The sequence below is a fragment of the Mustela lutreola genome, chromosome 3 (assembly GCF_030435805.1).
Source record: "Mustela lutreola isolate mMusLut2 chromosome 3, mMusLut2.pri, whole genome shotgun sequence".
Lineage (NCBI taxonomy): Eukaryota > Metazoa > Chordata > Mammalia > Carnivora > Mustelidae > Mustela > Mustela lutreola.
The window spans coordinates 49,330,116-49,351,702 of NC_081292.1; the positions used below are offsets into that span (position 1 = coordinate 49,330,116).

The following is a 21,587-nucleotide window of genomic DNA, read 5'->3' on the forward strand; positions in this document are numbered from 1 at the left end:
TAAGTTCTTCTAGTTTAAGACATACATATATATTTAATGTTCCTGTCATCTAGATACAGCTCAGCCTTGGAAACATAAAGATTCTTTAGGATAGGATGATGAAGGAGATGATATGATATGAAGGAGATGATATCCTTCGTTGGCTCATATAATCTTTATGTTCACATCTTCACCACTCTTCTTCAACATAGTATTAGAAGTCCTAGCAACAGCAATCAGACAACAAAGAGAAATAAAAGGTATCCAAATTGGCAATGAAGAAGTCAAACTCTCTCTCTTCACAGATGACATGATACTTTATATGGAAAACCCAAAGACTCCACCCCCAAACTACTAGAACTCATACAGCAATTCAGTAATATGGCAGGATACAAAACCAATGTACAGAAATCAGTTGCTTTCTTATACACTAACAATGAAAATACAGAAAGGGAAATTAGAGAATCGATTCCATTTACTATTGTACCAAGAACCTTAAGATACCTGGGAATAAACCTAACCAAAGAGGTAAAGGATCTGTACTCGAGGAACTACAGAACACTCATGAAAGAAATGGAAGAAGACAGAAAAAGATGGAAAACCATTCCATGCTCTTGGATCAGATGAACAAACATTGTTAAGATGTCTATACTGCTTAGAGCCATCTATACTTTTAATGCCATTCCGATCAAAATTCCACCGGTATGTTCACATCTTCAGACGAGAAAACTAAGGCCCAGAGAATTAAGCCGAGGCACGAGAGGCTCCTGCCTTTTCTCTGTATGCTTTGCTTTTACCAGGTCAAACTTTACGAATAGTGACAATCAAGTGGCCTCATGGCAGCAGGACCCTTTGAAAGTTATTTTCCTAACAAAGATCCACAGTGGGGTTTCTTTCTAGGCCGGCCCTGGGGGTGGACCTGATCTGTCCTGGGTCCCTCTCCGCCCACCACCCCCAAGCTCCAGGGGGAAAAAACCGCTCAGCCCTACCTACAGTTCCTGGCCTATTGGCCCCTCTCCAGAGCAGAGAAGGCATGGGCTGTGGTGTGAGCACCAAGGTGGTACCAGGGTCGCCTGTGCTGGCCCCGGTCAAGCAGGAGGGTCAAGGCCAGGGCAACTCCAGAGACGTAGGACCTGGGCCTGAGGCGGTGTCTGAGGCGGCTTGGAGGATGCAGGTGGCCCGCTTCCGCGCCAGGTTCGACCCCCGTGTCCTTGCCAGGTAAAGCGCCAGGTGAAGCAGTAGCAGAGGGAATGGCCTGGGACTGGGTTGAGGAAGATAAACCAAGCATCCATCAAGATGGCCTTAGCTTGATTAATGGCCCCAGCTTGATTAAACCTTAGACAGCCTTCTTTCAGATGACAGGTCCCTGATGTCCCTACTTCCTCCGCCTCTTTGAGATGTAAGTCTTCTACAAGCTAGGAATGTCTTTCCCCAAGGACTAGGGGGCCATCCTTCTGAAATGTAATCAGGAGGCCACTTTCTCCCAGTCTCTGTGGGAAGGCAGGAGCCCAACTTCCCCAAGCACTAATTAGCAAACACAGGTGGCTTCCTCACTCTACCAATCTCCCCTCCCGCCCCCCCCCCCCCCCCCCCCCCCCGCCATGGAGTTCCTCTAGGACTTTTATACTAGCTTGCCCAGTGCTGAGTACTTTCTTGCCTTTTGTTTCAACAGAGTTGAAGTCAGTCTCTCTCCCCTACTGCAATAGTTTTGACTCCAGTTGTAAACAGTCTGGAATAAAGTCTTTTCCACTGTTTTTAGCAAGTGTTGGGACAAATTCTCTTTGACACCTCTGAGCAGGGAGGGCAGAGGATTAGGAAAATTCCAGACTGAAAGTAGAGGAGGAACAGGAGCAAGGAAGGGGAGGGAATCCTGAGCTCAGAGCTAGGGAAGGAGGAAGGCCTCCCAACTCCTCCAGGGTTGATGGAGCCTTGCCACAGATATGCTGGAGCTGGGGCCAAACAGGCATGTTTGTGAAGGATCTTTACCACATTCTTGAAAAGGAAACCATAAATCATGGAATAGAAACAAGTCTTTGAATCGGCCAGACTTATGATCCACTCTTGTGTCTTTTATCATGTGTGGTTGAGAGTGTTCCTTAGCCTTTCTCCTTCTTCAGTTTTTGCCTCAGTAAAGTGGGAATAATAATAATATCTACCCCATACAAATGTTGTGAGGATAATTGATGTAATACATGCAAATTGTGGTGAACAGTGCATGACACAAGTCTGTATTGAGGTATTAGTACAGTATTTTTTATTGTCTTCTTAAGGCACACGTAAGACCTAGCTGACTTGGGGTGCCTCGGTGGCTCAGTGGGTTAAGCCTCTGCCTTTGGCTCAGGTCATGATACCAGCGTCCTGGGATCAAGTGTGGCATTGGTATTGTTGGGCTCTCTACTCAGTGGGGAGCCTGCTTCCTCCTCTCTCTCTGCCTGCCTCTCTGCCTACTTGTGATCTCTGTCAAATAAATAAAAAAATATTTTTTTGGAAAAAAAAAAAAAAAAAAAAGACCTAGCTGATCCCTGTAAGAAATGAGCGAGGATGACAGGTTGGTTGGACCTGAAAACTACTTTCCTCAGAACATACCATGTTGGCCATAAAGAGGAAGGAAATCATGAAGTCCTCTTCCACTCTGCAGGGCTTGGTGGGACACAGTGGTGGGTGGCTCATTTGGCTTCTCAGGGACATTCCTTTTTTTTTTTTTTTTTAAGATTTTATTTATTTACTTATTTGATAGAGAGAGAGAGATGACAAGTAGACAGAGCAGCAGGCAGAGAGAGAGAGAGGGGAAGCAGGATCCCTGCTGAGCCCCTATGCAGGGCTCAATCCCAGGACCCTGAAATCATGACTTGAGCCAAAGGCAGAGGCTTAACCAACTGAACCACCCAGGCGCCCCCTAGGGACATTTCTAGCCCTCAAATGATATGCTTATTTTACTGCAGTGCTGTGAACACAGTCTGTGCAGAGCCACTTCCCAGCCTACTTGGGAACTTCTAATACAAGGAAACGTTTTGGATTAGTCCAGTAGCTGCTAAGCTTAGAGACAAAGTTGGCTGATCCAATTGAACTTGAATCAGAATGGACATGGGATCTTATCATGACTGAATTGGTTAGATGGCATCTCTGGTTATCCACACCCAGAGAGAATGAGGTTGCTGTGGTCCAGTCTTATCTACTCTCATAACCTCCATCTGCGGGGTAGTCCTAGTCCTTTAGAGTGTGAAGGGGTCAGAGAGGTGGAAGGTCACAACATTGTAAGGGCCCTAGTGACTAACTCAAGGCTCCTTACCTGATGAGGAGTTAAGTCCCAAAAGATTAACTGACTTGCCCAAGTTAGTGACAGAATTGAGTCTAGAATACAGTTGTCTTTCTTCTTCCTTGTGATCCACTTAGAACTCTTGCAGAATAGAGACAATAGAATTTAAATCTGACTGTATGCCCTTTCTCGATTGCTTCTATCAAACAGGTTGTGATATTACTATTGTTTCTGGCTTTCATTTTTTTATACACGTTAAAAAAATTCCCGGTTTGTAGCAGCTGTAGTTAAAGTAATAATTTCAATTTCGAGGGTGATGTAAAGTTGCACCACCTACAAAAGTAATGTTGAGGCTGCCCTGTTGGGCGGTGGGTAGGAGTGGAGCAGTGGAAGGGCAAGGAATGGCCTGGCCTTGTAAATGCCTTCTCTAATGCTTGGTTTGATCCTTAATGTTTTCAAAATATATGTGGTCATTTGGAAATAATATGTATTCAATGAGTGATTCTTTCATTCAACATTTATTGCTGTACCTCTGTGCCAGGAGCTGCAGAAGATATAGCCACTCAAATCATAAAAATAGTCACCGTCCATGGCCATCACGGATCACAAGCAAGGCTGCAGTTATAGGAATTTGTTATGAGACATTGGTTATTCAATCTGAAACCATTTATTTCTACTACTCTACATTTTGGCTTAAAGCCTACTGTTCCCTTCAGTGCCAAATTACTATCATTTTTTTTTTTTTTTCAAGTATTTGGTGTATGAAGGTCCCTTAGCAGTACTGAATAAAGCTCCTTTTCTTTAAACAAAAGAGTGTAGTTCCTCAGAGATGGTAACTCATCTGATAACTGATGATTAATTTCATGAGCAAATGAATTTGCCTGCAGTTTTGAAGGCATAGTGATAAATTAGTATTTGCAAAGTGCTTTCATCTCCATTAAAGGTAAATGTAAATTTTGGCTAGTCTGCAAAGTAACAGAATTTGAAATGCCCGTGATTATCTTCAAAATCAACCTGAAAGTGCATGTGAATAAAAAAGCAAAGTTGGAAGGCGAAGAGGCGACAGAATCCACTTACGATGAGTAAATTGCTCTCTGTTTTGATAAAGTAATTGGCCAGAAAATTAAATGCACTGCATAGAACCAAGCTGTTTTCTGTAAGCTGGTACAGCCAAATGACACTTTTATTCAGGAAGCACAGGACTAAAAGGAATAGATAGGTAGAGGGAAGAATTACTGGAAGAATAAACTCAGCAAAAAGAAGCAAGGCTATTTTCAGCACAGACTGAAGTTTGCATTTGAATCTCTGTTACTGAGTATGAAACTGAAAGCATTACCTTTCCCTATATACTCCCAGGCTTGTTCCACTTGCTGGCATCCTTTCTGGGGAGAAGTTTTAACAAAGCGGAAGAGTAGCAAATTACAATGAAAGTAAGGCGACCTGGGTTCTCATCCTCACCGTAGAATTTAAACAACCAATCTGCTAACCTGATCTTGAAATTTCCTCATTTGTCAAATGAGGGGTTGGAGTAAGTCCTTTTCTAATATTCTTTCCAGCTGTAAAATCATGATTCTAAGTGGAGCACTTTCTCAATATTTCTTTTCTTTTCTTTTCTTTTTTTTTTTGTTTTAAGATCTTATTTATCGATTCAACAGAGAGAGAGAGATCACAAATAGGCAAAGAGGCAGGCAGAGAGAGAAGAGGAAGCAGGCTCCCCACTGAGCAGAGAACCCGATGCAGGGCTCAATCCCAGGACCCTGGGATCAGGCCTGAGCCAAAGGCAGAGGCTTAACCTACTGAGCCACCCAGGCTCCCCTTTCTCAACATTTCTTAAATAGAGGGTTGAACTTAGTAGAATTCTCAAATTGATATAGGCGTTTACACGGATAATTCAAGTTTAAGATCACCAGTCTTTGAAATCCTAGCTGACCTCCTGGCCTTTCCCAGAGAGAGAGAGAAAATAACTTTATGCATTGACATATATCCCATGTTAAAAGTCTGTTTCTTGGGGGCGCCTGGGTGGCTCAGTGGGTTAAGCCGCTGCCTTCGGCTCAGGTCATGATCTCAGGGTCCTGGGATCGAGTCCCACATCGGGCTCTGCTCAGCAGGGAGCCTGCTTCCTCCTCTCTCTCTCTGCCTGCCTCTCTGCCTACTTGTGATCTCTCTCTGTCAAATAAATAAATAAAATCTTTTAAAAAAAAAAAAAAAGTCTGTTTCTTGTGTAGAAATTGCAAGTGCAGGGGGATAGCTGGGAGAAAACTGTGGCTGTAACACTGTCCCCACCTGATGTGTTTACGTTATCAGTGCTTGTCTATCAAGGTGCTGCTGCGGACAAGATAGGGCATGGGTACTCAATCGGTGAAACACTTTTGAAGGGGTTGGATTTAAATCCTACCCATTTCAACCATAATCTGTGTGACCTTGGAAAATCACTTAATTTTTGTTGTTCTTAATTTCCTTATCTGAAAAAGGGAGATAGTATTATGTTAGCCAATAGGGATACTCTCATTAGAATTTTTTTCAAAAAATAAATTTTCTGGCACACAATAAATGTATAATAAATGGTAGTTGCTGTTATTAAGTCTGTTGTCTTAATAGTTACCTTTCCACCAACTAGTTACTTTTATATCACTTACCTCCATTTCAAAGAAGAATCTGGGGAGGCTTTCAAAAATAAGAAATACAATTAAGCAACAATGAGTAAGGAAGTCAGATGGGGGGATGTAAAGATAAAAAGAGATGATAGAAAGTACCAATTTCGGTAATTTTAAGAATCTTCCCTTCAGAGGATAACAGATTTGGCTTTTCTTCCTGACAGATACGACATCAAGGCTCTAATTGGGACAGGCAGTTTCAGCAAAGTCGTCAGGGCGGAGCAGAAGACCACCAAGAAACCTTTTGCAATAAAAGTGGTGGAAACCAGAGTGAGGGAAGGCCGGGAAGCATGTGAATCCGAGCTCACCATCCTGAGGCGGGTTAGACACCGCTACATTGTTCAGCTCGTGGAGATCTTTGAGGCCCAAGATCGAGTTTACATGGTGATGGAGTTGGCTACAGGAGGAGAGCTCTTGGACCGACTCATGACTCAGGGCTCCTTTACAGAGCAGGATGCTGTCAGAATTCTCCAAATGGTTGCTGATGGCATCAGGTATCTGCATGCCTTGAGAATAACTCACAGGGACCTAAAACCTGAAAATCTCTTATATTATCATCCAGGTCCTGAGTCGAAAATTTTAATTACAGATTTTGGTTTGGCACACTCTGGGAACAAAAGTGGAGACTGGGCGATGAGGACATTCTGTGGGACCCCAGAGTACATAGCCCCCGAGATTTTGCTAAGGAAACCATATACCAGTGCAGTGGACATGTGGGCTCTTGGCGTAATCACATATGTTTTACTTAGCGGAGTCCTGCCTTTTGATGATGAAAGCCATACAAGACTTTACAGGAAGATTCTGAAGGGCAAATATAATTACACAGGAGAGGTAAGAAATAATTTCACTCCTATTGAGTTAGCCTAGTATAGTTTCTCAACCTCAGCACTATTGATATTTAGTTGACATTTAGGGCTGGATGAATCTTCTTTTTTTTTTTTAAACTTTGAACAAAAATAAGATTTAGTAATTTATTACTCACAAGTTCTGGAGGGTACATGTTATGCCTAGAGCCACACAGTGAGGTTGGTGAGGTTGTGGGGCGGGGGCGGGGCGGGAGAGACAGGATGGGTGATTCTTTACAGAGCCGGGGTGAGTTGGGGGGAAGGGTGTGGGAGTGGGGGTGTCCTGTGCATTGCAGGGTGTTTTGCCGCAGCCCTGGCCTCTACTCCACCTTCCATACGCTACTGGTAGATACTGGTAGGTGCTGGATATCTAGTAAATACACTAGATTCAACACCTTCCTCAAGTTGTGCTAACAAAAATTGTCTCCAAACATTGTTAAATGTCCCCTGCGGGGCATAATCACCCCTGGCTGAGAGCCATTGGTCTCAAGGTAGCAAGAGCCTGTGTTACTGAGTTGTCTGTGGTTAGCACATGACATTGATAAGTAGACCAGGGAGTTTGTAGTTTTTCTTACATCAGTTGAGTAGACTGGTGTGTACCCAGAAGCTCAGCATGACGCTTGGGTGTCTGGTGAGAGATTTTCTGCCTTGAGTCTAGATGATCCAAGCCCTTTCTGTAATATAATGTTTCCTTAGTGAAATGCTTAACCTCATAGCTTGTGCAAAGTATTTATCCATTGTTGGGGCGCCTGGGTGGCTCAGTGGTTTGGGCTGCTGCCTTCGGCTTGGGTCATGATCTCGGGGTCCTGGGATCGAGCCCCGCATCGGGCTCCCTGCTCCGCAGGAAGCCTGCTTCCCTCTCTCTCTCTCTCTCTCTCTCTGCCTGCCTCTCTGCCTACTTGTGATCTCTGTCTGTCAAATAAATAAATAAAATCTTTAAAAAAAAATATTTATCCATTGTTTAAACTTGGAACTCCCAATGTTTATGAATGTGTTCACTTCCTGTTGTTTTTGGGTAGAGAAGGAAAGTTGTTGATGCTTATGTGTAGGAAGCTTGACAAAAGGGGAAATTCATTTCATGTTCAGCAAGTGATCAAACATATGTTCAACTACAAAAGGTTCTTTTTGTCATGAAGGAAAACATTGATAGTTTGATGATAGCTTCTTAAGGGATAACATCTATATGTAAGTATCTTAAGCAAAATCAAAAGCTAGATAACTAATTTAAATATTGTATTTTCCATACTTTGACAGAGCTTTAATATCTTATCGTATATATGTACATTTTTTTAAAAAAAACTCATCTAAACTGGTATTTGAGACCTAAGACTTACATGAGAAAGTAGGAAAGGGTGGGGAGGATTCACAGACAATGTAGTACCACTGACTAGTAGAAGTTTAAAAGATGTCTAGCCTCACTAATAACCAAAAAATACAAATGAAAACAAACTTCAGTCAAGATAAAAAAAAAAACAAACCATTTCAACTCTACTCATTGCTGTTAAGCGATCAATCATCTCATTCATTGTTGGTAGAGGGCAAATTTTACAGATTTCTTGGAATGCAGTTTGAAAATATGCACCTAGAACTTTTAAAAGTTTATATATTTTGTTCTGGTAATTCCTCTTCTAAGAATCTAATGAGATAATACCAGATCCAGCAAAGGTTTCAGTATAAAGATGTTCATCTGAGCTATAGTTATACAAGTGGAAAATTGGAAAAAAAAAAAAAAAAACAACCCCTAAAAGAAAGTTTGAATAAATTATGGGACATCCATATAATAGAGTGATAGTCCCTAAATTATGCATGCTTAAAAAACTGTACGGACTTTGGAAAATGTTCACAGTATGTTACCAAGTGAGAATAAAAAGGCAGAATACAAGTTGTATAGAGCATGATCACAATCATGTGGAAAAATGTATGCAGGGGAAAAAAAAGCTTAAAAGAAATACAACAAATGTTAACAGAACTTATTCCTGGTTTGGGAATTATGGCTCTTTTTTTTTTTTCTTTATAATTCGAGTATCTTTCTGTTTCTGTTGTTCTTTTGTTTACAAAGAATACATATTTCAGTTTTGGTTATAGCTTGGTGACTCTTCTATTCTACATGATGTTGGGAGGAGCTGCGGTCATTGGGGTTTGACTGGGATAGAATGTCCATAATGATCCCTCAAATAGCTGACATCTTGGTGGGGATGGCTGGAAACCTGGAGTCAATTAGGTCACTGAAACCTTTATTCACCCTCCTCTCTCTATGCTTCACAGGGCCTTCTCTTCACGAGGGTTTCTCCATGGCGTCTTCCCAGCAGGGTGGTCAGACTTTTTACATGGAAGTTTAGGCCTTCCAAAAAGGAGTATTCCAAGAGGCAAACAGTGGAAGTTGCCAGTGCTTTTCAAGGCTGGGGTTGGACATTGCACAGCATTACCTCTGCCTCATTCTGTCATGAATTCTGTGAGTCTTAGGGTAGCCCAGATTCAAGGTGGAAAGAGATCACACACAGTCTGACTACGGGGGGTGTGGTTTATTGGGTCATGTTTGAACTAGATATCACGATTACTTTTTCAATGTGCAATAATAATAAGCAGCATGCTGTTTTAAAAGTCCTTTCCATCAGGTTTAATTCAGAGGGTTTCTAGGATTGGATTCCCCCAAAATGAGAAGACAATTCATGTTCAAGTGACTTAGTAAGGGTAGACTCCCAGGAAGACAGGTAAGGGAGGGGGGCAAAGAGGGCCAGGAAGATGAGGAGGCCAGAGCCCTAAAGGTAAGCCTCATCTTGCAGGGAAGGATTCTTCAGCATTCTTCCAACCGGAGGCAGGCAAGCGGGATTTCACACCTATCACTCTTTGTTAGTCAATGGGTGATGATGGTAGGGAGCTGGTGGTAAATTTTTACATTCTCTAGGGATCAAAGGCAAGTGGCTCCAGGAGCCCCAGGGTGGTCACTGAGAAAAACAACAACAACAACAAGGTGTTGGCTTTTAGAAGGAAAACAACTCCCAAGGAAGGGGGTGTGTGTACATACAGAAAAGAGGGGCTAGGGTTTGGATGGAGCATTTGCGTTGTCTCCATGGTGGCAATCTCTACTTCTTGAGGACGTGCCTATTTGTAACTTCAGACAACATGCAACAGAGTAGGATTGCGGCTGCTTGTAATACTCGGTTAATAACCCCTTGGCAAAATACCACAGACTGGCTGACTTAATGGATATTTATTTCTCATAGTTCTAAGGGCTGAGAAGTCCAAAATCAAGATGCTAACAAGGTAGGTTTCATTATGAGGCCTCTTGTCTTGGTTTGTAGGCAGTTGCCATCTCATGGTGTGCTCATGTGACTTACTTTTCGTGTGTGTGTGTGTGTGTGTGTGTAGAGAGATGGGGTAGAAAGAGGCAGAGAGGGAGAAAGGGAGGGAACTCTGGTGTCTTCCTTAAAAGTTCACTAATCCCATCAGATCAGGACCCCTCCCTTATGACTCATTTAAAAACTTAATTACTTCTTTGGAGGCCTCATCTCTAACTATAATGATACTAGGGATTAGGGCTTCAACATATGAATTTCAGAGGGACACAAACATTCAGTCCATAATGTCAGGGTAAAAGACTGATAGACTTAGAAAAGCCTATCATCATGTTCTCTCAGTCATATTATTGTATACCTGACATTTATTAACAAGCATACTAATTTGTAAATGCACCAATTTTATTTAAATACTGGGGTGACCATCAATTCTGGAAGCATAGGTGTGGTAGATAGAATACTAGCCCCCCCCAAATGTCCCGACCCTAATACCCAGAATCCGTAGATGGGCCACCTTACATGCAAAAAAGAATTTGCAGATGTGACTAAACTAAGGATTTTGAGATGAAGAGATTATCCTGGATTATCTGGATGAACCCAGTGTGATCGCTAGGGCCTTTACAGTAGGTAGGCGGGAGACTCAAAAGTAGAGGAGATGTGATGAAGGGAACGTAGATTGGAATGTTTTGCTTTGGAGATGGAGGAAGGGGCCATGCACCATGGAACATGTGCAATCTCTAGAAATGGGAAAAGGCAAGGAAAGAACCTTCCCCTGGAGCCGTTAAGAGGCAGCGCCGCTGATACCTGATTTTAGCTTGTTAGACCCATTTTGACCTGCAGAACCGTCAGATAAATGTGGGTTCTTTTTTGTTTGTTTGTTTTTTTCTTGAAGATTTTATTTATGTACTTGTCAGAGAGAGAGAGAGCACAAGCAGGGGGCGTGGCAGGTAGAGGGAGAGGAAGGCTCCCGACCGAGCCAGGAGCCCGATGCGGAGCTCGATCCCAGGATCCCGGGATTATGACCTGAGCCGAAGGCAGGCATTTAACCAACTGATCCACCCAGGGATCCCATTGTGGGTTGTTTATGAAAGTTCTTTTGTCTATAATTAAAATTCCAAGTATGACACATAGTGTGAATCACTTCTTTTCTCTAGAAGTCAGGTGAAGAAGTGCAATAAATGGGACAAAACTTCCAGAGATTTAAGACTTAAGATTTAAGATCTCTTATGATGAAAAGGAATGATGTTTATTATTTATAGAAAATATTTTGTAGTTGCCTGGCAGGTATATACTCTGACTTCAAATATGTATAAGCAAAAAAAAATTAGCTATAATATTAACGTTTAATTCTTCTTGATTTTGGTGTGAAATATATTACTTTTCACGGAGCTTTAATGACCATTCCACTTGTGTTATTCTTTCCTTTTTCTGAATAGTGTTTAGGATTATAATAAATTTCTTTTGTTTTGACATTCAATCTGTATGTCAACTTTCTAAGACATTGTTGGCTCTTTGAAGGCTAGGACTGTATCATATTTTCCCCCTTATATCCAATAAGATTTCATGAAAAGTTAAGTATATAGAATGCATTTAAGAAAAAGAATTGCTTTTAAAAAATTAAGAGATTCTGGTTTATAACTGCATGAATAAATGTAGCTCATCAATAATTGCACTGAGCATAGAATAAAAATTTTAATTTATAGTAAGGTAGACTTTATTTATTTATTTATTTTTATTTTATTTTGGTTTTTAATTTAGATTCAATTTAAATTTGAATTCAATTAATTACATATAATGAATTATCAGTTTCAGAGGTAGAAGCCTTATATTATACCCATTATTTAATTATATCAGGTGCCCTTCTTAATGTCCATCACAGAGTTACCCCATCCCTCCACCCAACTCCCCTCCAGCAACCCTTAGATTGTTTCCTATGATTGAGTCTCTTATCATTTGTCTATCTCTGATTTTATCTTCTTTTATTTATTTCTCTCTTCTTCTATGATCCTTTTTTATTTCTTAAATCCACATATCAGTGAGATCATATGACAATTGTTTTTCTCTGATTGACTTATTTTGCTTAGCCTGATACCCTCTAGTCCCATCCATGTTGTTGCAAATGGAAAGATTTCATTTTTTTGGTGGCTGAGTAGTATTCCATTATATAAATAAACCACATCTTCTTCTTCTTTTTTTTTTTTTTTAAAGATTTTAATTATTTATTTGGCAGACAGATCACAAGTAGGCAGAGAGGCAGGCAGAGAGAGAGGGGGAAGCAGGCTCCCTGCTGAGCAGACCCCGATGCGGGACTCAATCCCAGGACCCTGAAATCATGACCTGAGCTGAAGGCAGAGGCTTTGACCCACTGAGCCACCCAGGTGCCCCATAAACCACATCTTCTTTATCCATTCATCTGTTGATGGACATTTGGGCTCTTTCCATAACTTGGTTATTGTGGACATTGTTGCTATAAATGCTGGGGTTCAGATGCCCCTTTGGATTACTACATTTGTTATCTTTGGTGAGTAAGGTGGATTTTAGGTAACTAATAACTTCCATTGTTAAATTTATTAGATTCATTCTGGAATGTTAGGGTGGTTTGGCAGGGTACATTTACTCTACTCACTGGGCTTTGCAGAGTAGGGGTAGGAGTTCCCCTTTCTGGTTGTTTCCTACAATGCCTGAGAGGCAACCAGGCTAGAAAGACACAGCACATGGTGAAGAAAAAAGAAACCCTGTGTCTACTGGGTGAAGGAGGCCTTTACTTATCTTTTTGATTACTAATATCATCATGATGTCTTTTCAGCTTGGTGGCAGGGTTCATGCTGGAGAGAGTAAGACTCATCCATCGTTTCTCCCAGAGACTGTTGGAAAGCATCCGTAGGAGGTCTCCACTCTCCTTATCTGGCCTTCCTACAGCCAGGAATCATGCTTAGCTCTGGGAACACCCACGTGAGAATGTTCAGTGTCCCTGCTCTGTGGGCTCAAGTAATCTTGTCTGAGAGACCAGGTTGTTGTCGTCATTGTCTCCTTCTTCCTCCCCTTCCCTTCTCCTCCTTCTCCTCCTTCTTTTTCAGATTTATTTATTTGTTTGAATGAGATAGAGAGAGAGAGAGAGAGAACGAACAGGGGTGAGAGGACAAGGAAGAAAGAATCTCAAACAGACTCCCTGCTGAGCATGGAGCCTGATGCGGGGCTCAATCTCACACCCCTGAGATCATGATCTGAGCCAAAATCAAGAGCCATCCAGGTGCCTGAGCATTCTTATGTATCTCTTCAAACGTAAGTGCTTTGATACATGTAGGAACAAAGGTGGAAAGTCCATGGAACAAGGGAAGATAGCCTCTTACTGGTTAGGAAATTTGGGTCAGCTTTCATGAAGAAGAGGACATTGTGCTGTGTCTTGGAGGAGGGGTAAGAGTTTCTGAAAGGGAGGGGCGTCTGGGTGGCTCCGTGGGTTAGAGCCTCTGCCTTAGGCTCAAGTCATGATCTCCCGGTCCTGGGATCCAGCCCTGCTTTCTCCTCCCTCTCTCTCTGACTGCCTCTCTGCCTACTTGTGATCTCTGCCTGTCAAATAAATAAGTAAAAAATCTTTAAAAAAATACTAAGGAAAAAAAAAAGAGTTCCCGAAAGGGAGATGGGCACATTCCCAGTAGAACAACATATGCAAAAGCACATAAAAGGGATATGTTGCATAGTAGTAAAAAACAAGAATTTTGGAGCATTATGTGTAGGTGAGTGTATAGTTATGTGGATATTTTGTAAAGGAGTGCTGTGTCCTGGTTAAAGGGCACGATCTGGAGCAATGCTGGCTGGATCCTTTCCTGGCTCTGCCACTTACTAACTGTGTAACTTTGGGCATGTTTCTTAATTTCTCTGTATCTAAGTTCCTTCATCTGTGAAACAGTAATAATGATAGTGTTTACTTAACAGGTTGTTGTGAAGATCAAATGAGCTAAAAGATGTCACGTGCTTAGAATAGTTCACATATTAATATATAGGGCTATGTATGTGTTAGCTCTTTCTGTTGGGAAACAGTGGGAATACAAGTTTGACTTTTGTTTAAATAACTATTATAGATAAAAGTATATAAATATATTATTACAATGCCAAGTATACCTTTTTTCATCCTTTAAATGGAATGGTGAGATAAGTGAGGTATTAACATTTTAATGCTAGTAAAAATTACACATTCTTGCCCATGAGTTGGAAATCATGTATTACTGTCCAATTATATTGCACTCTATCACAGTAATCTTTTTTTGATGTGAAAAAAGTTGATAATAAAGTGAGTCTTATAGCCATATTAGCCAGCCAGCAAAGATAAACACTGGTATTAAAAAATATTCTTTTGGGCAACTGGGTGGCTCAGTGGGTTAAAGCCTCTGCCTTTAGCCCAGGTCACAATCCCAGGGTCCTGGGATTGAGCCCCGCATCAGGCTCTCTGCTCAGTGGGGAGTCTGCTTCCTCCTCTCTCTCTGCCTGCCTCTCTGCCTGCTTGTGATTTTTGTCTGCCATATAAATAAATAAAATCTTTAAAAAAAACATATTTTTTAAAAATCCCACATGGAAAAAAAAAATTCCATATAGATATTGATAGAAAATGGTCCCCATGTTCTTAGATTCACCTGTGATTGCCGTACTGGTAGGAAAAATTTACTGATGCACTCCCTGAGAAGGAATAGATCTAATTAATTTTATTCACCAGCTATGACCCCAATTTTCTTTCTGTATCCTTATCTCCATTAATTTCTCTTATTTTTTCTTTGCTCTATTTCTTTTTCATTCAGGTTATTAAGTAGGAAAAAGGGAAAAGAGAGCAGAAGATCTGGTTCCCTAATTCCCTTTTATTCTCTTTCCATCATGACTAGAATTTCAGTAATGAAATGAACCACATTTTAGTTAGGTCATATTTCTTGTAACTTGGTTCCCATTCCTGTGATTTAGTTCTTAAAACACTTATGCTCACAAAAATGTGGTGCTCAATTTTTTCAGTGATATTTTTACTTTAAAAGTTTTACAGAAAATAATTTTAATGGCTATAAAATCTCTCATAATGTATTTCATTTTCTGCTTATCACTTTCTTCATCTCTTCTCTGACTTAAATTGTGTAAGTATATACTGTCTTACTTAACTTTAACTCAAGCACACTGAGTGCTTCTTGGAATTGAGACCACTTGCATTTCACTTTGGCTACGTAGATGTTACCTTTGGTGTAAGGAATAGTGATTAGGGTGGAAAGTAGTTATCTGTTTTCTTGATTATGTTGCACTTTTTGACCTTGATATCATCAGTAGAATTCATGTTGTTGAAGAGAAAGGAACTATTTGTGTAAAGCTCTTGCTAACCGAGAAATATCTAATTTTAATGTTATGCTTATGTTGTTTATGTTCTGGCTTATAGGGTTTATAATAGGAACTAGTTCTAATATATATTATATATATATGGGTTTCAAAGGCCAATTGAATTTTTTGTTGCTCTTATGTTCTTCTTCTTCTACTACTTTTTATTTGTTAATTTTTAAAAAATTACTTTATTTATTTATTTGACAAACAGAGAGATCACAAGTAGGCAGACAGGCAGGCAGAGAGAGGGAAGCAGGCTCCCTGCTGAGCAGAGAGCCTGATGTGGGGCTCAATCCCAGGACCCTGGGATCATGACCTGAGCCAAAGGCAGAGGCTTTAACCCACTGAACCACCCAGGCACCCCATTTGTTAATTTTTTTGAAGAATATCGAACACATCTCTTTTTAACCTTGAGTGCTTTGAAATATGATAGGTACACAAACAAATTAGGTTTTGTCCCATCCTCTTTAAATTTCAGTGTTTTCCTTATAAGGAAAACTGGAAGCATCATTTCTCTCATGTCAAGAACTCCTTAGCTCACAAAAATATTCTCTTTATGAGCCTGGTATGTGATTAATTGGTTCTTTTACCATTTTTTAATTTGATGTTACCTGTAATAAACTTGTATGAATCTCCTGACTTTTCCCAGGTTTTACAAATGCCCCAATGGATATTGCATTTGGACATAATGAGCTTTGTCTTTGAACAATTTCAGCTTTGGCAAAGATAAAACAACTTAAAGTCTGCTCTTAGATTGGGAAGAAAACATTTTAAATTTTAAATATTTATAACATAATGATGTACAGAATCTCCTGCTTTCTGATAGAAGGAAGAGTGATTTTCCCGGTCTCAAGTAATAAAGTTATAGAGAGTTCATTGGTACTTTGGGGGCACATTTACATAAAATTTCATTGCAGAGCTTAAGTGAAGTCCTACCAAGGCCCTACACTAAAGTTCAAGGGAAGAGAAATGCTAGTCAGAGAACTGTCATCAGTAGAAGTTTTGTTGTTTGTTTTTGTTTTCTGTTGTTGTTGTTGTTTTAAGATTCGATTCATTTATTTTAAAGAGAGAGAGGGTGAGCAGGGGAAGGAGCAGGGGAGGGGGAGGGAGATAATCTCTAGCAGACACTGGTCTGATTGCAGAGCCCTACATGGGGCTTGATACCAGGACCCTGAGATCATGACCAGAGCTGAAACCAAGAATTGGATGCTTAACCAAATGAGCCACCCAGGTGCCCCTAGTAGAAGTTTTATGATAAATGCTACTATTTGAAAATTTAAGAAAAATTTTTATTTATTTAATTTTTTAAATAAACTCTACACCCAGTGGGGGGCTTGAACTCACCATCTTGAGAGCAAGTGTCACATACTCTTCTGACAAAGCCAGCTGGTGCTCCTAAAAGCTACTATTTTTAAGGAGATAAATGCTACTTAGAGTGCTCTTAGCCCAAGAATTTGAATGATAGCTTATCCATTCACTTAAAAATAGATATTTGTAGTTTTCTGAAAACTCTATAATTAAATCCATCAATAATTATTACCCTGTATTTCAGTAAGCTCTATATTTAGCAAATTTTAACATTAATTATGATCCTTAAAATTTGAGATGTTGCATCTAGAATTTTAGGAACTATGTATATTCTGTGTGTGCTTTTGTGTGTGTTTGTAGTATCTAGCTTCCTTTTTTTTTTTTTTTTAAGGATTTTATTTATTTATTTGATGTACAGAGATCACAAGCAGGCAGAGAGGCAAGCGGGGGATAGGGGAAGCAGGCTCCCTGCTGAGCAGAGAGCCCAAAGAGGGTTTGATGCCAGTACCCTGGGATCATGACCTGAGCCTAAGGCAGAGGCTTTAACCCACTGAGCCATACAGGCTCCCCTAGTGCTACCTTTTTTTTTTTTTTTTTGGTAGTTTGAAGTTTTTATTTAAATTCCAGTTAGTTAAAATATAGTGTAACAGGGGCGCCTGGTGGCTCAGTGGGTTAAAGCCTCTGCCTTCAGCTCAGGTCATGATCTCAGGGTCCTGGGATGGAGCCCCACATGGGCTCTCTGCTCTTTGGGGAGCCTGCTTCCTCCTCTCTCTCTGCCTGCCTCTCTGCCTACTTGTGCTCTCTGTCAAATAAATAAATAAAATTTTTTTTAAAAATACAGTGTAACATTAGTTTCAGTGCTAGAATTTAGTGATACATCATTTACATATAGCACCCACTGTTCATCACCAGTGTCCTCCTTAATGCCCATCACCCACTTCGCCCATCCCCCATCCTCCCTCCATCAACCCTCCGTTTGTTCCCTACAGTTAAGAGTCTGTTTCATGATTTGCCTCTTCTTTTCTCTTCCCCAATGTTCATCTGTCTTGTTTCTTAAATTCTACATATGAATGAAAAATTACGTGGTATTTGTCTTTGTCTGGCTAACTTATTTTGCTTAACATAATACACTCTAGCTCCATCAACACCATTGCAAATGGCAAGAGTTCATTCTTTTTGATTTCTGAGTATTATTTCATTGTATACATATACTACCTCTTCATTGGTCAGTGGACCCTTGGGCTCTTTCCAAAATTTGGCTCTTGTTGATAATGCTATTATAAACATTGGGTGCATGTATCCTTTCAAATCAGCTTTTTTGTAACCTTTGGGTAAATACTTAGTAGTGCAATTGCTGGATTGGAGAGTAGTTCTATTTTTAACTTTTTGAGGAAGCTCCATAGTGTTTTCCAAAGTGGCTGCACCAGCTTGCATTCTCAAGAACAGTGTAAGGGGTTCCCCTTTCTCCACATTCTTGCTAGCATCTGTTGTTTCTTGGGTTGTTAATTTTAGCCATTCTGACAGGTGTGAGGTGATGTCTTATTGTAGTTTTCATTTGTATTCTCCTGATGATCAGTGATGTTGAGCATCTTTTCATGTGTTCGTTAGCCATTTGTATTTCTGGCTACCTTTCTTCTTATTTGGTTCATTACCTCTGAACGCAGAACATTGTTTTGAGGACACACATTTATCATGACAATAGTAAGTGAACTCAATATGAGAAGTTTTAGGTAATTTTCATCTTCCAGTCCTCTGAATATAGTAGGTGGATATGTCCACAAAAGAACTGAAGGAGTTTCATTGTGGTTTAATAGTAAAAGAACAAGAGCAATTAAAGCTTACCCTATATTTTATATTTTGAAAACCATTTTTCACATACTTGATCTAATTTGGTTCCAATAGCGATCTTCTGAAAGAGGTATGATGCCCTTTTTTTTTTTTTTTTTTTTTTTTGATGAAGAAACTGAGAATATTTAGAGCTGTATAGGACTGGGCAGCCTTGTAATCCAGATCCACTCACATCACTCCCAGTCTTTCTTCACATTAAGATGGGGTAACCAGCTTACTACTGATGGCAGTGTCTCTTTGAGACTGCTGAGAAAAGCTGAACAGAGGAATTTTCAAGGTAAAGAGTGGGAATGGCAAGGTGGATGCCCAAACTGGTGAAGGGACTGAATAATATCATCAAGTGACATTTGATTCATGATATGAACTTGATTGAATGTGTAGCCTCCAAATCATTTTTAAAATTTTTTTAAGTAATCTCTATGCTCAGTGTGGGACTCGAACTCACAACTCCATGATCAAGAATCGGATACTCTACTGACTGAGTCAGCCAGGTGCCCTTCTAAATCGTTTTTTTTTTTTTTTTTTTTTTGATCATATACCTCTATTAGTCAAAAAATTATGAGCATGCACACTCAATTCGTATTCCTTTATAGAATACATACATATAGTATATTAATTTATTTTATACTTGATACAACAGAGACAAAAATAAATTTTAGATTAAGAAGGTAAAAATAAATAGTTCTGACATTTTTTCCTAAACCTGTCATTTTCTACTGTGTAATATATAATTGACTTCTAGGTACTCTCCAGTTGTTCTTTATGGCTCAGGAATCCTGTAATTTCTAACCCATGTTGAAATAATGCACTTTGGCTGAAGAACTTTTTTCTATGTTACCTTTTTTTTCTGCAACTGCATTTTAAGTATAAATTCATTTGGGGGTCTTCTTAATGAGCTCTTCATAAATCTCATTACACATATTTTATGTTTTCCAGAAAGATTCACTTGCTTGTCTTATAATGCTCCATTAGAGACATCTAGCTTAACCTTGAGCCTAGATAAATGTGTCTAGATCCAGAGCCAAATAGATGTCTAGCCAAAGCAAAGGATATGCCATTGTGAGTGTCAGCCACTGACGTACTTTGTCTAGACATGTGGTGTTTACATTTTATTTTCCCTGTGTTTTGAGTATTTGGCAAATGTGCTCATTTATTTCATGCATTTTATTTTGGGGAAAAGTATTTCTCAGCTCTCATTTGCCTAAATAGGCTGAAGGAACAAAAAAGAGCAATTCTTTTACTGGTTTCTTTTTTTTTTATTTATTTTTTATTTTTTTTTTTTTTGGGCCATCTTTTTTTTTTTTTTTAAATTTTTTATTTTTTATAAACATATATTTTTTTATAAACATATATTTTTATCCCCTGGTCTGTGAATCACCAGGTTTACACACTTCTGGTTTCTTTTGATTCAAATTCTAGGTTAATAGACTGTTAAGAGATCGGAGAGTGTGACATCTGAATTGAGTCTGATTTTTCCTGACACAAGGACAAAGACAATAGGTTGTAAGGATTTCCTTATCTTTCTTGGGAAAGGCAACTTTTTAAAAACACATGTCAACCAGAAAATGTTTGAGATACAACAAATGTACTGGTAATTTTGTCAATGTTTCTGCTTTGTAGATGACAAAGGATACAGAACTACAGTTTTGTTTTGTTTGGTCTATGGTATGTGTTGATAGATAATGCAGAAAACAAGTGTAAAGCAACAGCTCTCTTGTCTCCATCCTCACAAAAGTCACCATGAATTGCTCTTATTGTACTTAAAATATGTGCAAAAGCTGTAAATGTCACCAGAACAAATCCCTGAAACATCAAGTAGCTGGTATACACATTGCACCCTGCAGTATCTCTGTTCCATGCTGAATCCCACTTGGAGCTACCTGATGGGGAGTGTATTGAGGATCTGCACAGCAGGAGGAGTCTTCCCTGAAGGGCCATTTTGTTCTGCCTTTTCTTTCTGGAGGCTGGGAGATGGAAGAATCCTAAGTATGGAGTAAGCTTTCAAAGAGAAAGAAAATTTGATGATTTCTCAATCCATTCCACTTTCTGCTCTAGCTGATTCTTGGAGTTTTGGAAACTCTAGGAGATGACCAGAGTGTGGTAAATACTAACCCAAGGCTGGTGTACTTCATAGACGACAGCTGCTTTGCCTTGTCCAGCCCACATAAATGTGATGTGGGACTCACATTGCTAATTGAAGCACACTGGACAGATTTCTGGAAAGGAAGTTTCTTTCACTGAACAGAGAATTTGGAAGACAATTTGTGTTTGGCTCTTCCTTTTAGCAAATAGATTTTTTTTTTTTTTTGGCTCTCTCAAAAGTAGATTTTCAGGTTCCCAATAATATATATAATGATATAGCATTTAAATTGCTTATTTGAAAAAGTCTTCCAGGTTTGATATGTGTTAATCATGTAACTAAGAAGATGATGCTCTATGTGTGTTTGTGTATTTTTATTTTATTAATGTTCTATTTTATCTATTTTTTCTTCCTAGCCTTGGCCGAATATTTCCCACTTGGCGAAGGACTTCATAGACAAATTGCTGATGTTCGAGGCTGGTCATCGCATGTCAGCGGGGCAGGCCCTGGATCATCCCTGGGTGATCACCAGGGCTGCCGGGTCTTCCAAGAAGAATCTTCAGAGGGTCATATCCAGGAACCTCATGCGGAGGGCGTCTCTCTCCTCTCAGAGTCCTGAGTCTGCACAGTCTTCTAGGTCGCGTTCTTATCACAAATCGAAGCACATACGGAACATGAGAAACGTAAGGGTAGAGGAATCATCACTGTCTGCACTTTTGGGAACAGATAACCTTCAAAGCCACTTTAACCAATTTTAAGGCAGATCAACACGAATAGCATTAGGTCAGTAGGGACCATTCTATCAGGATTAAAGCACCTAAGAGAGCTCCATGGACCTGGGAACATGTGGTTATTGTTGGAAAAGGTAGACCTTCATTTTAAACACCTTTTGTCTGTAATGTTTCCTATGTCTGTATTTATTCCCCAAAATATACTTCTGTGAAAGATAAATAGTAAATACTAAATATGTTTATA

The 21,587-nt window shown here is 39.8% G+C and overlaps 1 protein-coding gene across 1 annotated transcript; it reads left to right on the top strand.

Annotated features, from left to right (window-relative positions):
* The first annotated feature begins 1,012 nt into the window (after positions 1-1,012).
* PSKH2 (protein serine kinase H2) lies at positions 1,013-21,370 on the top strand. The gene is made up of 3 exons (XM_059168843.1): positions 1,013-1,197; positions 6,054-6,720; positions 21,029-21,370. Exons 1-3 carry the CDS (start codon positions 1,013-1,015, stop codon positions 21,368-21,370), a joined length of 1,194 nt encoding a protein of 397 aa, XP_059024826.1.
* Positions 21,371-21,587: the final 217 nt, after the last annotated feature.